General features: G+C 39.3%; 1 protein-coding gene across 2 annotated transcripts in view; it reads left to right on the forward strand.

The window, feature by feature from the left end:
• The first annotated feature begins 11341 nt into the window (after positions 1-11341).
• The window catches only part of LRP2 (LDL receptor related protein 2), a 123851-nt gene continuing 117921 nt past the window's right edge, over positions 11342-17271 (forward strand). For both annotated transcript variants that reach the window (XM_061343101.1, XM_061343111.1), the window contains exon 1: positions 11342-11617. In XM_061343101.1, coding sequence (XP_061199085.1) covers positions 11524-11617 — 94 coding nt within the window. In that variant the 5' untranslated portion in view covers positions 11342-11523. The remainder of the gene's footprint in view (positions 11618-17271) is intronic.

A 17271-nucleotide genomic window follows, 5' to 3' on the forward strand; every position in this document is an offset into this window, starting at 1 on the left:
AAGAGGAGCAGACTCTAGCTGCAGAATTTGAGTCAGCTTCTAGCACGTCACAACGCAGATTCCGATTCAAGGAAAATAGGGTTTGTCTGAGCTCCTTTTTGATGTTGCAATTGAATGGATAGAAAGGATTCTGTTGACTCATTTTTGTCATTCATTCTGTGTGGAAAACTCTGTATACCAGATGCTAAAAGGACCACCAATCAAAATCTGGGAGGATTCTAGCAGATAGTTTAGATAAACAAAAACTAAATTCAACAACCTATTAGAGTTGCAAACTGAAGTAGTCTGAAAATGTAAATGCTGCTATTGCCCACAAAACTTTGCCTCTGATCCTCCTCACCAATGTTTTTTTTTATATATATCTTAAGGAAACAAGTGACAGTAGCACAGATCTCTGCTTTGTTTGGCAATTAGGGCAATGCAGATGTAAAGATCAAAATGACGTTAAAGGGAATTTTTTTTATCTTCTTGGGTAAAATCACAAAGCTGATATTTAGTGTGTTCAAACTGTTCATAGTAATTTGCATTTAATTTTGGCCTCTCCCTTCTGTGACTGTTTTCTAAACTGAGCAACAACTTACGTAGGTGCTACAAGAGCAATAGTGAGTGATGGAGTCCCTAAAAATTCTGGACTATTTTGTACAGAAAGCTCAATACCTGCTGTCGGCTGATTTTGTGCTTCAGCAAGCAAGTGTGCCAGCAGTCTATCAAGAATATAACAAATGCAGAATTCCTGTAGCTCTTTAAATCAGGGGCAAAGCTTGTTTGTGAATCTGACATTAAAGTCTCTGTGCAATACAGCATGTTCAAACTGAGCACATCTGGGAGAATGGGCTCTGGTGGAGACACTGGAAAATGTACCCATATTTTTTTTCTTCTTCCTTGCTCCTCTCCCCAGATCATCTAAAATGATTATTCTATACATATTTTTTTTCTGTAAAATTTACTGACCGTGCACACTGAGTCAGTGTCACTTTTGTTTGATCTTGTTCTTCACATATGCAAAATGAATCGAACCTAATGAAGGTATTTTCAGTTAAGTATAGCTGTGTTCCTGGGTTGCCTATAGACATAATGCACATAGTAAGGGCTGCTTATGATTGTGCCCTGACCAACAGCTGCTGGGGGAATGCCATAGAAGAGAAGTAGCAAGAGAAAGGAAAGGAAGAAGTGTCTCTGATTCCTATAACCACTGTAAATCACCTTGTATCTTGGAAACTAGTTTTCTAGTAGTGATTTGATACCAGAATGAAATCTTAGTGTGTGAACTTTCTTATTCTATAAATGCTTATTTGGTTTTTAGATTCTGCTAATAATTCTTTAAAATGTACTTTTGTATTTTTGAAAGCAGAAGATGGAACTTAGCTATCTAGCAGTTGCTATGATAGCAGAATGGTTTTATCATAAATCTGTGTAAGTAGGTTGAAAGCATCAGTTAATATATTACTGTTTTCCAGAGCAGAAGATGGCTTTTAATTTTTGTATTTAGAATCTATGCATGTCCATATGTAAAACTCAAAGTATATATTAATGTCTAAACTACTTAAAAATACTGGAAATATGGGAGGTCCAGTGTAGTTATTATTCAGACTTTAGTAATTAAACAATTATGAGAATAATTTTACATGCTTCTTTGGCACCCAAAGATTCAATTAGGAGGAAGAGTTAATTGGATGGAAGAGTGTAAAAATATGATTAGTCTCCTAGATACTAAGTTTTAATGAAAAGTATTGCTTAAAATATCCTTATGTCCTCTATATTTAGAAACACTGAAATGTGAGCTGGGATGATAGATTCTTTAGCCTGATTTTGGAAATATGACCCATGGAAAGATACCTTTTGTAATGGGAAAAAAAAGGCATCTTCTGCAGCATATGATTGAGGGCATGGAGTGCAATCATGTATCTGTGGAAATGGTTCAGTTGTGCCAAGTTTTTTAACCTCCAAAGCAGTAATGGTTCTCTTAGGTAGTCTAGAATATGGAAAATACCTTTTTCTTTTTATATTCTAACCCTTAACTGAATTCCAAAGAAAATATTTTTAATAGCTTTCTTCTAATTTAACCTGATTATTATACTTTTAAAACCTAAAGGTCAAACTGAAATGGAAAACTGCCCACAAATCCCTAGTCTTTCACTGTGTTTAACTTGGGATGAGTGTGAGATGATGACAGGTGGCTTTAAAGTACCTTTTGTCCTTTCCTAATCCTGGTTTACGGGGATTTAAACATCACAGGCATAGTAAGTACTCAGCGAACTGCACTGTCTCATACATAGCTGTCCAGGGATCACTGGGACCCAGGAAAATATAGAGGCTATAGCATTGTTCCTTCATCACTTCCTGGTGTGCTCTCCAGTTGTGGTCTGGAGTAGGATCTGATCTGGTGACCCTAAACCATACTCAGTTTGTATGAGTTTTTTTTATACTGGTAAGTTAGTTCAAACCAACAGCTTCATTGTTGTGAATATGACCTTATATCTTGTACTGTAACTTTATCAGTATGTCGGTTTACATAAGAAGTAATTGTGTTGTGCTATAAGAAGAGGAGTAAGAACTACTGCACATATTGATTACATTCTTTTTTTGCTTGCAGTCCTGTTTGCTGTAACTTAATCTTTAAAGAAGCAGATTAATGCCTGCAAGGAGATGTTAGGAAGATAAGAATATATTGGTAAGGAAGGAACAGGCAATTTAGAAGAATATGTGGTCCATACTGGGACAACTGAGGGTACAGTAACAGAAATAAACAAATGAAAAGCATGACATCCATTGGAGGAACAGCAAATATTTTTGGTGCTGTAGCTCTAAGAGCAAGATGTGGCTTTAAAGTTCTCTTTCATAAAAGAGACCCTGCAGAAATGGAAGAGTGCTGGCAATAACATTATATAAAATTTGAATCTGCTGATTGTAGTCAGTGTTTCAGTATTTGAAACAGTTGTAGTCTGATGATATTTGGGAAAGTTGGATGATAAGTAAAACATGAGAATAGTTTCATGTATCTTGCATGTGTTCTGTTTTATTAAAGCTCACTTACCCGAATTGATTTAGAATGTGAAAAAGCTTGTATAAAGCTAATAGATTGCTACATTAATAAGACTTGTCAAAGTGCAAGCAAGATTATTATTGGCAATGAGGTGCATAAAGGGACAGATATGACTAAATCACATTAAAAGGATGACGTGGGATGCCTGTATTCATTACTAAGGATGTAAATATTTATCATAAATTTTCACTAGGTTTCTCTGACTGCTGGATATATGGAGAGCACTACGTACTTCTGCTGGAAAAGGTGAACATGGATCAACAGAGTTTCTATTCACTAGTCTTTACCTCAGCATTTCTTAGGATCATCATCTGCCTGTCAGATGATGACAGCTTTTTAAATAACTTCACCATTCATATAAATATGCCTTTGCTCTTCGGGTTAAATCACTTTATTACACTTGAAAGGTAACAAGTCTCGAGGACCACTTAGAAAAAACAGCTAATAAAAATTCAGGGAACTGATTGAAAGGTTGACTGGAAAAACTGACTGTTGACTAGGATGAGTTTCTGCTTGTATCTAGCACAACTAGATACCTAGTTTCTAAAATCAGGTATGGTTTTTTTGTCAGCTTTTTCTTGAAAAATATCTTATTTTATTCCCGCAGTAGATCCAGGCATCTTGTATTTCATTTGAATAATGGCTGTGGGGAGTTGGTCACCAACTGCTGATGAATCTTAGCTGAAACTACTGAACTTTGGAGTTTCCCCTTGTTAGTCTAATGGAGCCAGAATTTAACCTAATGTCTGGTTTTATTTATTTATATATTTTAATCCAGAAGAAAGCTTCGTAACTGTGACATGTGAAAATCATGTTTTGGGAATTAAGATACACTTACTGGTGTGCACTTGATCACCCATCAGCTTTTCACTGGTAGGTGCAATAGTAACATATCAGGACTGCTGAGTCCCCACTCCCCTTTTTCCATTGTGCAATAATTAACTGGGTATCCAGCTTCATAATTCAAAGGTCTAAGGTTTGAGGCTTGTCCTTTTAATTATTTCTGGAGTTTTGACTACAACACTGCAATATGAATAAAACATTACTTGCAGGTCAATATGAGGGTTCAAGCTCATGGTCTTCAAATTAATGAAGTAACTTCTACTGTACCTAATCAGCCACAAAGGATTATGGGGACCCAGGACATTTTCATTAGTATCTGCTAAAGTGCCTGACACAAAGTGATATAGCTCCAGTTTTTATAGAAAGGCTAAACATTAAGCAGTCATTCTTAAGGAACGAAAGGAGTTTTAATAAATAGGGGAATGTGGTATGCAACCTCCTATTTACTTTAATAGCTTGTGACTCTGACTTATAATGGCACTTCAGCACAATTGTTTGTCTTAAGGAGGAAAGAAAAGCAATGAACAACCCCCCCCAAGCCTTCTAAGACACAGTAATTACAAAGGGTATGTTGCATAGCTGTTTTCATACATCTTTTTCAAACTCAGGAACTAGTGTTCCAGTAGAAATTCAGGGAAAAAGGAGTAACGAATGTGTTCCAGTTTCTTGGATATGCCTTTCAGCTTATGGTGCAGTGCAACTGCACTCAAGTGTTGCGTATCTGAAATTTCTTAAGGTAAGCACCAGAAAAGTAGCTTTCCTGTTGGTTTTAATGTAAGATCTCATCCTGAACAATATTGATCATTCTGTATTCGAACCAGTGGAACAGCAGGAGGTACCCTTTACTGTACTGAGGTCGTTAGAAGTATCCTTATCAGGAAAAATCTTAAATTTTGGAATTGGTTTATACAATAATAGCTTCTGTATGCAAGACTGAGTGCTGAGAGAAAGGAGGAATTCACATTAAAAAATACAAAACACACCACTGGGCTGAATTTTGATGACAAGTTTCCACCTCAACATTTCTCTCTTCTATGAAGTGGCTATAAAAATAACATTGTATGCTGTCCTGATGGTAGCTCAGGTGGATCTAGCTTCCCCAGGCATGTTACCCTTTTCCTCCTGGATTGTAAAGTGCAATCTGATGAGATGTTGGCATGAACAGTAAAGTTGGTTGAACAGGGGTTGTGCCCCCTGCTGCCATTTGCAGCTCTATCCTGTGTTTGTGGTGCTGGGCTGTAAGGCAAGCATAATGCTCAGCACTCTCTCGAGGACCTGTGCAACTGAGGGGACAAAAGGGAGTGGGATTTGCAATGTGGATAAATGCAGATTGCAAAGGTGGATAAAGGGGGAAGGGTGGACTTCTCAAGCCGGTCACCCTTCTTACCGAAGTCTGTGCTCACTGAACTGTCCTACATCTCATTCCTCTGAGCAAGTCCTCCAAGGAGGAGAGAGGTTGGGTTTATTTAATTATTGTAATCCTTTTGACCTCATGCATTCATGAGCTTGTTCTCTCCTTGTCAAAGTAGTTTTGCAGGTTGGGTAAATCAGGTACTGTTTTCAAAGCAAATATTTTGGGTATTGTTCCTTAGTAGTCAGCTAAGAATTGCTAAAATGTGGGTTAACTTGAGCTATCATTTTCTTCATATTTTCCTATTTAATATAACAATATATTTGTGCTATAAATATCTTGGTATACAAATCAGTAGTTGACATGAACAGGGTGTTGCAGGGTACCTATATTTTAGTCATACACTGAGTAACTTTGTTCTCGGACTGTTCCATAGGCTTATTGCTGCCTGGTCCTTTTTTTTTTTTTTTCAATAAACATGAAGGCTCATTCACAAAATTGACTGAGTAAGACTGTATTTTCATCTTTTCTATTAAGTAAGCAATGGTTAATCTTTGATGCTCTGAAATACATATTAAAACTGTGAGAATCTGTCACCTGCAATCCCTGTACTGCTAAACCATATTCTCTTTTACTTATTTACTTACTGTTATTATCCTGTATTTGACCTGAAATTCTAATTAATACTACTGATCTGAAGGCTTATTATTTATCTTTTCTCAGGTGCTTTTGATAGACTGCTTTTGTGGTCTCTCAAGCATTTCACTGTGCCTGTTGGAGGAATGAGATGTAGCAGTCTTAATATGTGAGAGTCCCACTTACAAAGGTGTTTATCCTGAACAGAACTCAAATCTGTTATTAATAGGAATGTATACCAACAAAAATAGATAATGCAACATATGACATATGGTAGATACTGTTGCCTATTTGGCAAGTAAATTTTTACACCAACACTGTGGGAAGTGAGAGGAAAAGAGATTTGTAGGACATTCTAGCTTGAATGATATATAGACGAGTAGTAATCTTGCCTCATACTAAGTTCACTTAGTGTTATCTCTTATCACATCTATATTTTCTTGTAACAATAGCTGAGATAGATGGTATAATGTTTTCTCCTGCTACCTTTATACTACTTACTTTTCACACAAAAGAAGAAAACGTTTCCTCTCAGATTTTTTCCTAGTTCTCATCTATAAAGTGCCTGAGAGATTGATCTAGTTTTGTGCATTGGGAATTGATGCACAGACTCAGTGGTTACAATATTCTTTGGGTTTTGGTTTGGTTTAGTTTTTTATACCTAATTTAAGATACAAAGGACTTAGTTTCAGAGTGCTTGGTATCACACCTTTAAAGCACAGCTCTCATCAACTTTGGTTACAGCAATGAGCACTTCAGGTTTTGCTTAATAGGCCCAGGTGTCTTAAATCAGAAAATTAGAAATGCTTCAGAAGCTTGAAGTGACTTCCTATCATATAATAAAAGACTGTGGTCTAGGCAGAGCTGAAGTAGTTCTCCTTAGTGTGGTAAACTTTCTTCTTTCTTCTTTCATTTGCTATTGTGTTTCTGTAACACATCAGGCAGGGGCTTTCCTTCACTATTTTATCCTCATCATTTACTCAGGAGCCACTAAACTGGAGCAAAAATTAGGACCTCTGGTCCTCAGTGGTAGAGAAACTGCCAAAGCAGTCTGGTTACAGTAAGGTAAGTACTAAGAACTTTGGTAACTAGAGATAGAGCTGAAGTAGAGCATACTTGTCCTTACTTTGTTACTGTGTCTCCAGGTTAGGGCACAGGGACTTGCAGTGCTGATCAAAGTGGGGACCGGACAACTGGAAGCTGTTGAATCTTTCTCCACTTTTTTCTGCCTTCCAGGTAAACAGACTCTCTCATCTCTGTACTGTTATTGTTAAACTCGATCACAGGCCCAGTTCTGCAGGTGCAATACACAGGGGGTGTTTTGAAGCTTATTTAATGACTGTCTGTCTGCTAGTCTGAAACGTTCTGTGACAGTTACAAAGAAAGTGCCTATTTCCCTAATGTGTCACTAGACCTTAAGAAAACTTCTTGCCACAGTGCCAGCTGCATTGTGCAATCCTGACTGTGATTTCTGTTCTAGCCCAAGTCACATCTCAGTTTAATGTTTCTTACATTCATGTGGGCTTGGGGTCCACCTTTGATCCAGTCTTCTGGAAATCTGTGCTCTAGTTATGAATATGCATTAAATGTTTGGGAGCAGTATCAACTAAGGCTCTCTTTTTCTTAGTTTGAGATTAGGTGGGGTTTTTGTTGTTTAAATCCTTGGGAAAAAATACTACCCTGGCAACTAACTCTGATTGGTATAGATACTATGAAATGTGATGTGGCTTATATCAGAAACCTGATGAATTTGGGGCTGGTTTATGCTTTTCTCTTCCATATGTCATAGAGTTGAAATCAATATTGGTTCTCTGTAGAAGATGCAGTTCAGTTCCCTAAAATGTGACTTTCCTGTTTATGGAAACTTCTGCTTGCACTACATGTATTTGGAAAGATTAAGTGGTGGAGTCCAAACATGCATTGCTACTGTGGACACCCATGAAAACAAGTAAGGTTGCTCCCCTGAAGTCAGATGGAAACTGAATCGGGCTTTAGGTGAAATAAATGCCTCAAGAGTAGTACCTCTAGAGAGACCTTTGCCATTAATAGCCTTGTTGAGAAAGGAGGTCTGTAACATGCACAGATATTATTGTTTGCTGTAAAACAGAAGTTCAGTTAAAGAAATGGGGCACTTTAAACTGTAGAACAGCAAAGATGGATGAAATCTGAAGAATTAACTGCTGCTGTTGGATACTTATGTTATTACTCAGGCAGAGATAATCTTTAGTTTAGATTTGTATGACTTGTCATTACCAATGTTCTCTAAAAAAATGAGCATAGCTACAGGTAGGCTTGCTTTAGTATTATTAAACAAAAATAATAAAACTTGTTATGATAAATGCATAGGATTTAATGATGAAAATTAAATTTGAAATTGGGAATACAGCTTGTAACGTAAAATGCTTTCTATGTGGCAAAACCTGGGTTTATCCAAGGACAGATTTGCCACAAGATTACCGAATGCCACTGGCAATTACAGCTTCATTGGATAATGTTCTGGGCAGATCCTGAGCCTCTGTGAACTGTCCTAGCCCTGAGAAGTTCAGAAGAGACAAATTTATCTGAGCAACTATTTCTTTCGGTGAATGTATCCTCTTGGTTTGTTTTTCTTTAGTCATCAGCTTTGTATCATTACTTAGTCATACATCAAGCCCTGGTGTTTCTATCTGTCGGTTAAGAATTGGATGAGTTTGAACACTAAATTAGAACTGAAGCCTGGTCAAAAATCAAGCCTTTTAATTTTTAACTTCTGTGCTCAGCATGCAACTTTAATGTGTAAGCAATGTGGCTGTGGTTATTTATTATAATTTACACCTTTAAAAGCTTTTCTGATTGCTTGCTTACAGCAAAAAACAAGCAAGGAAACAATCCCATACTGTATTTTAATTAATAAGCAGAGTTCAATGAACAACTGCATTGCCTATGTTTTTTTCCCTCTAATCTTCTAACAAATATAGTCTGCATCTTCTTAAATCTGAAGTCAACTAAAAATCCCTAGTTCTTTCTAGTTCAGTCAGAAAACAATTGGATGACATTTATTCACCAGGAAGCTGAGAGGGAGAGGTCTAGTTACACTGTGAGGGATGATTTTGGACGTAGTTATGGGAAATCCTTGAGGTGTTTTGAATCTGATCTTGCAGATCTCATCTCACTGAAGTCCTATTTGGTGGTATCCAACAACACAGGGTCCCTTTGGTTGAATGATGAGGTGCCATGGTAAAGTGAGAGCAGAAAATTCTAGGTTAAGTAAATGGAGACAGCATTGTCCTATGCTCCTTAGTGTATACTTAAGGTAGCATTTTTTAGTGACTGTCATTCTTCAGCAGTGAAACATCTGGGCTGATCAGTACGTTTGTCTCTGAATGCAAATTATGTCTTTTGAGGGTGAAGAATAATTGGTAGGGAGGGCTTGATCCACTGGCTCAGCACAGGCCTTCCCCTCACTCTCAGTAGTGTTTCCACCATTCCTGTTTGAGAATCCCTCTTGCCCAGCACCCTGTGGGAATAGATGTGTAGAAATGGTGATGGTGAATGTGGCAGAAAAACACCTTCTGGCTGCTAGCTCTGTGGGAGTAAAACATAGGTAGGTGCTTCACAAAGGTCACCTCATACAGAGTGTCAGAAGAATGCACATAACTCCCAATTCAGAGTTGCAGCTCCCAAGCACTGTTTGGCCTGTCTGCGTGTTGCTGGGGTGGGAACTGCTTTAAACAATTCCCATTCTAATTAAGTACGGTGAATCTGTGTGTTGGCTTTTCAGGCACCCATCTGTACAGAGCAGATCTGCTTGCTCCCCTGAGGATCCCTTCCTTTCCTCCCCATTGGCGTTGTTGGGGGATTAAAGCAGCGGCAGCCCCATACACAAACGCAGCTGGTTCCGTTTGGTCAGCCTGAGCCTTGCTGTGAAACCACGACAAGAATTCCAGTAAGTTGGCAACACTGAAACACAAAGAAAACAACAATAGGAAAAGTCCTTCCGTGCAGAAAGGAATGTTTCAAGCACTGTTCCCCTACAGTGAAAGGAGAGAGGGTGGGAGGGCGGAGAGAGATTTGAAGAGGGCAGGTCCCCCCTCCCCCGGCAGCTCTGGATCTTGTGATGGAGAGATCTTATCCTCTCTTTGTGATTCAGAGGTGCCAGGAAGCTAATTGAATATTCTGATCTGCCCCCAGTGTTTCTTGTGGCTTGACCCCGGTGCTGTGTCGTACCACTACACCAAACAGCCCTGAACCTGCATAAATCACAACCTTGCAAAAGCCTAGGCTCCACATCTTTTCCCCCTTCTCACCCCCACCATCATCTGTCTTTATAGATAGAAAACCTTTACAGAGAGGTTTAGGATTAGTGTCCTACAGGACCTGGAGAAAAATCACAACTTACTAATAAGAAACATGTTCCTCCACAACTTTTCCAAGAATAATGCAGCCACCTCTACCCCTTAATTGAAATTGCAGTCCATGCCAAAAAGAAGAGTTAATGCTTTGAAATACCACTTAATCTCTGTTTTAGCACCAACAAACACCAATTGCAGTATAATGAATGTAGCAGGAAGCTAATGTAAACAGTATATGAAATTTATAAAGGTGGTGTCATTAAAATTAGTCAGACAAAGTTTCTTGCAAGACTAATAACATCTTTCTCCCATGGTATGGTATGCACAGTAGTCACATGCACATCTATGTTTGCATGCATACTGAGAAAGGAACAGCTTGGCATAACTAAGTTTTCTACATGGAAGACTTTCCAACTAATATAAAACAAAATAATTAATTGAATTCGCACAGTTTATGCAGGGTGCTTCTGATCCTGCAAGCAAAGCTCTAAAATATTTTCCCTTTTCCCTAGACTGCATTCCAGCTTGAAGTACTGGGATAACTTTATCTTTCCCCTGTGATACTATGCACTGTTATACCCTTGTTAGTACATACATGATTCCTGAAACAGCAGCAGTAAAATTCAGGCAGACATTTCATGTGTGCTGTGCATGCTGTTGGAAAGTTAGAACAAGAGTAAGGTGTCTCTAGCTGGGATCCTAAGCATTCACAGTGAAAGTACGAGTCTGATTTTACCTGCTTAGTAAGTGCAGTAGTTTTCCTTTTGCAATATTCATTTGAGGAATAATAATGATAAAAAAAGTTATAAGCTTTACCTTCTGCATTGGTAATATGGTGTTATGACTTTTTCAAAGTTGTCAAAAATACTTTTTTTTTTTTGTTTGGAGTGTGCCTTTGGGATGCTAAAACCCAGGACATATTTCACTCGCTCTGAAATTCACCTGATCAGTAAATCAAAACGTGCAATGTAGCACAAATGGACTCTGATATACAGCCTGCAAAGTGCAGGCACTTAGAAGCATCTTGCCTGTCCTGCAAAGCGTGGAAGGAGGGGCAGCGGCAGCCTGTGGCTGCAGGGCCTGGAGCGGTGCCTGATTCCCTCATGCTAGTTCCGGGGCCGCCGGGTATAAAGAGCTTTATGCAATGTCTGGAGGGTGGGAGTTTATAGAAAACGCGATGTCTCAACAGGCGAACACGCCTTTCTTCTGCAACTAGCTGGATAAGAAAAAGACACCAGGCTCCCTGTGCTGCTGCTGTGCAGATCAGCACCCCGGAGCGGAGGAGCCAGCTTTGAGGGAGCTGGAGCATCCCAGCCCAGATGGGAACTCACCGTCGGATGGATGGAAGAGCAGCAACTGCTTGCAAACTGCTCGTACTATTCACTGCATGCATAATGCAGGGCAGTTGCCAAGGTAAGCGCTATGCTGCAGCCTCTCGGGAATGGGACTTGCACCGCAAGGAGCACATCCCTGCCCTGGGGCCTTCTGTGAGAAAGACCAAAGTGGCTGAGAGCAGAGGGTTATCGGGAAACGGTGCAGGAGCTCTTTCAAACTGGGGAAACAGTTGGCCCTTTCCAGAGTTATTTGATGGCGTTGATACCTGTTGTGGAAAAGAAAGTAGCTCCTTAAAGAAACACTACAAACACCCCTGTCTCTTTAGATTCGCTTCACCTTGGTTTTAAATTATTCCAGGATGTTTTTTTTCCTGATTGTTTCTCTGGTTTGTACAAACTTTTATTTTCTGGTTGTACAGGATTGCAACATGCTAATGTTGCTAGAACTGAAGGGAGAGCTCAGACTTTGCAACTCCGTGCTCCACACTGAGTTGCACAGAGATGCAGGAGGGCAGCTTTTCCTGCACTGATTACTGGCCGTGGGTAAGGTGGGGGAAAAGAATCGCCCTGAAGCTTTTGCATTTTTTTCCTTGTGATCTTTGTGCCCTTCTTGCTACAGAAGTGCGGGTGGTTTTGCAGAGCAGAGTTCACCTGCGTTCCAGGAGCAGGTTTGGTGACCACTGAAGTTGTACCTGGCGTTGTTTTTGAGGAGCGGCAGGGTGCACGTACACAGGTTGTGCGGGGAGGTGTGATGGGTGGACAGGCTTGCGTGCGTGTGGTATCTGCCGCCCCTTGGAGCAGGCTGCCGGCGCGGAGCAGATGCTCAGTCTGGAGCACAATAAGCTCCTCTCAGCCGCTCTCCCGGGCAGACTGGGAGTCAGGAGAACTTTTCCTCCGGGCTTTGCCGTTGCCGGGCGACGCCGGGGCGCACGTGACGGGCCGGCCGGCGCACCGCGCCGTTCCACCGCCACCAGCCGGGGACGGGGTGGCCGGGCCGCGGTCCCCTGCCGCCCGTGGCTGCGGCTAGCCTCTGCCCCAGCCGCCTCTGAGCATGGTGCAGCTGCCCTGCGGTGTGAACGAAGCCTGTCTTCGTGGAGAAAGAGTGGCCGAAGTTCCATTTCCTTGGTCCCGCGTATTGACCTGGCAGCCTTAGTGGTTGTGTGTCTGTCTGTGCATTACGTGTGCGTTCAAATTGTTAATCTGCTTTCTTTGCTCAACTCTTAATTTAAGCTCCTTAGACAGAATCAAGTAAGTAATTATATAGCAACTGCTGCTAGCAGCTCCCACTTGCGAGCAGGGAAATAGGAGATAGCTAACGTGCAGCAGGAGACCTGCAAAAGCTTATTATTTTATCTTGGACAAAGTGGAAGTTGCAGTTTACTTCTTTGCTCTACAGCCACTTTTGACTGTTCAGGATGTGCCTGGTAAATGGCATGCCACGATATGCAGGGGGAAGCTTTCAACTAGCATTGGTAGGCAGTGGAAGTGCAGAAGTTTTTAACTTCGATGGTGTGTTATGTCCTGCCTCCCCCACCTTCAGGGTAGAATAACTGCAAATGAAACAGTATAGTTTAGTAATGGGTAACTGATACTAGTAAAATCTCAGGGGAGCAATCTTGGCCACGCTGTGATGATTATTGTGAAATATTTGATATTCTTAGGTTCCAGCTCCTTGAATGTTGAGATATTACCAGAAAACATTTACTTGAGTGTTCTTACTGGGTGGCAAACACTAAGGAAAATGTTGTTTGTTCCGCTGAACAGACTAGCTGAAGGTGGCCTGCAAATAAAGAAAATCTAACGTGATGGTTTAGGTTTTAGTTGGCTTTTTGGTTTGGTTTGGTTTTTCCTTTTGATAAGTAATAGAATTCTTGGAGGGATTTTAAGGGGAAAAGGCAAGGTAGATGAATGGTTAGACACTATTTCTGCTTGCTTTGTACCACAGGGATGTCTGTCCTTTCAGCTGGATTGCTCCCTGGACTTGCCCTTTTTGGTATGTTTTAAAGAAATAAGTTGGGTAAAGAGGTATCTGGATTCTGAAGAGCATTACTCTTCATTAGGGACTGTAGTGATAGGACAAGGGGTAACAGGTTCAAACTTAAACAGGGGAAGTTTAGATTGGGTATAAGGAGGAAATTCTTTCCTGTTAGGGTGGTGAGGCACTGGAATGGGTTGCCCAGGTAGGTTGTAAGTGCTCCAGTGTTCAAGGCCAGGTTGGACAAGGCCTTGGGTGATATGGTTTAGTGCGAGGTGTCCCTGCCCATGGCAGGGAGGTTGGAACTTGATGATCTTAAGGTCCTTTCCAGCCCTAACTATTCTATGATTCTATGTCAGACTATCATAAAAAAAAAAAAAAATAATGAAAGCAATTCCAAGGCTTAGAAGGAAAATGGTGAAGATCATATTATCTTGCCTAAGTCTCAGTGTTTTTGGAGGTGCTTCTGTGACATTTTTTTTTTGGAACCTGAGTGTTCCTCAAATAAACTGGTTGTTTCTAGAAGCTGTTTCACCTGAGCACTTGCTCAAATGATAGTATCACAATTCTTTCTTGATTTATCTAATTCTGTATTTACTGGAATTAAACACACCTCTTATAAACCGAGTAAAAATACAATTGCTGGCAGTACAGGGCCTGGTTCTGCAACCTTTACTCTATAAGCCTTGTTGCCTGCGGGTAACTGTTGAGAGAAAAAATTGCTGCTGGAATAGAAAAGACTACCTCAGTGAAGATGGTGTCAAGAAGGAGCATCACGGGACTAAGGTTAATGTTTGTTTTGAGGAATCTCAAAGTGCTTCATGCTCATAGTCATAAACTGCAGCCACTGGATGGATATTGTACTCTCAGCAGTTTAGCAGAGGGCAAACGGGATCAGTAGGGCAACTTTGCATTTGAATAATGAGCTCTTTAATGTTACTGCAGAGCATACCAGATCTACACACTCAAGCAATATTCCACATAGCATCTGTTACTAGGCTCACCTTATCTATCATGGAAGGCCTGCTATACTTTTTTTGGTGAGGATTTAGTAGCTGAAAGTGCTTGGGTTTTTTTTTTCTTGTTCTTAATGATTCAGCACCAGAGGAACTGTTAGTTTAGTTTCTTTATAAAATAATTCATATATATAAAATCATATATAAATCATCTACAAAAAGCTGCTTTTCTTTACAACAAAAAGGAGCTCTTCTTTCTAGACACAAAACATTAAGAACATTTTTCACCAGTCTAAGTATAGTTAATATTTCCATAACCTGTATATTACAAATCACTTAGATTTCCTTTGTTGCTTTTTGGTGTCCCTTAGGTTCCGATGACCTACTTTCAACAGAGATTCTGTCAATCTTCCAGAAAATAAATGTGTATTAGTACCAGAATAATATAAATTATTTAATAAATTACATTTGCATTGATTTTTTTTTCCCACCAATTCTATTAAATTAGTAGAAAATTAGTAAATTAGTTAGAAAACAGTGCTGGCATCAGGCTTGTATATACTTACACTGAAGTTCCGACTTTGCTGCTGTTTATTGCAAAATACCAACTTGCTATGTGCAGGCCAGGTTTTCATTTTATTGTGTAGTTTTACAATGTTTAAATTGTTGTCTGCCTCACCCCTTGTTCCAGTGGGTACTTCTGAGGATCTTTTTCTTCAGTGTGTTTCATGTATGGAATCAAAGATGGCAAATTCACATTGCTATGCATTATATTAGATCAATGATTGCTTAGCCAGGCTGTATATTTTCCTTGCTGATAAGCATAATATTTGTGTATCACCATTAATGGCCTTTTTCTCTACATATATGCTAATTGTTTTAATTTCTGTATTCTGTATTGAGTTAAAAGGCCTGAAGATCACAGCTAGGTTGACTCCTAGTATTTTTTTTTCCTCCTCTGTTCAATAACTCATGTTTTACTGATATTTTTTTGAACGTTTCTGTGGTTGAGCTCAAGATCAGAAGATTTTTCATTTAATTTAATTTTTTTTTTTTTTTAGGGAAGCTGCTTATTCTTTATGTAACTTGGCAAAATCTGTGCGAAAACTTTGCTGTAACATAAAAAGTAGTGCATTGAGTTTGATTTACATCCTAAATCTCTTTAATGATTAATCATCAGCTTAAATGTGTTCCAAGCGAGTATGACTAAAATTTGTTACCACTATAAGGTCTTTATTATCCTGAGAATGGAGGCTATTCTGAAAACAAATGTATATAGTGTGATACCGTATCTCAGAAATCACAATGAACATTTGCATGAAGTGAGGCCAGTAATAAATAGTTATGGTAAGACCAAGTATAGACAAACTACAGTGGCTCTTTCCAGAATGGTGTGGAAAAACATGCTTTTCCATCAAGTTTTTCCATTGTAATAACTCAATCTCCAAATTAATGATTCAGTATTTTTTAGGCATTGCCTTCACTCAAATCTGTTTATAATCTGTCTACAGGATGATGTATGGTGACATTGCTGTAGGCGACAGGTCAGAGTCAGTATTCATACAACCTCATATGGTGTTGTGCACATGTAAATGACAGAAGCCTGTCTGTAAGATTACACCCCTGTCAAGACCTAGTGTTTGAAGACCTTGAGTGAGACTCTTCTTGGGCACTGAGGATTTGGGAGTAATGAGAAGGGAGAAAGGATAGCAAAGCTAGTGAATATACCAATGCAATCCTGACATTTAATAGGTATCGTGCATGACCTGTGAGCTGCAGTGTTCATAATCCTGAACTAGTATAATTTTCTTGGTTTCTCTTGGAGATGTACTCACACAAAATCAAGAGCAAAATCCCACTGAGTGTCCATCTACTTGGCTCTGAACTAGTTTATTTTCCAAGGGCTGACAGTTCAAAAGTACCTATCTGTGAAATACATTCACCCATTTTAATTGATGAGTGGTGTTTCTGTGCACTGACAGTATTTTTTTTTTTTGCATAGTTCTTTTTAATGAGTAGCCCTCTTTTAGTACATTTCTTGAATGTTCTTAATTATTTACCCCTTTCCTGTATTGTGTTCAGCAAAGCATGTCAGGAATTTGCAGAGTAATCAGCAAAAGTGAAGAATGGGACAAACCCCAGAATTCTAGTTACAAATTGAAAGCGGTAATTGAATGACACCTGGTTAGATTTAGGTTCTATGCCAAATGCTAGAATTACAGTAAATAATTAAGCTACAGGAATCAAGACAAATAGACAAAGCGTCTAAGGACATTTCATCTAAGATAAGTGTGTGATGTGTGTGATGCTTCTATTTTCCTGTAAGACAAACCAAAACCTTCTTTCATATATTGAGCTGATTGGAAATTTGAGCAGTGAAATCCTACTTTAATCCAGATTTACTTTCCATGTGTTTTGCAGGAAATGAGCAAAGATTCATTTGGGGGAAAGGTAGAATGCAATTTCATGAAAGCCTTTTAATTCTTTTGGGCTTCTTGAATTGACGTGAAATCAGTCACACTGTTTGGAGCCTTTCTGCCTTTATATGCCTTCTTGTACTGTTAGATTATTGCTGGATCAAAGCCCAATGATTTTTTTTTTTTTGTGTGTGTGTGTTTTGGGGTTTTTTTGTTTGTTTGTTTTTTTGTTTCTTGGTTTGTGGGGTTGTTTTTTATGGGTTTTGTTTGTTTTTTGCCTAAATATGAATACTCTTATTTTTAGTTGAGTAGTAAACAGGCACATTATAGAGGTAATTCATTTTATCTCTATGAATATTGGATCAAATGCCATTCAGTTTTCCTA

This window comes from Neopsephotus bourkii, unplaced genomic scaffold, assembly GCF_033783945.1.
Source record: "Neopsephotus bourkii isolate Nb327-2 ecotype Australia unplaced genomic scaffold, CSIRO-AGI_Nbou_v1 NB_196, whole genome shotgun sequence".
In the NCBI taxonomy this organism is placed as follows: Eukaryota; Metazoa; Chordata; class Aves; order Psittaciformes; family Psittacidae; genus Neopsephotus; species Neopsephotus bourkii.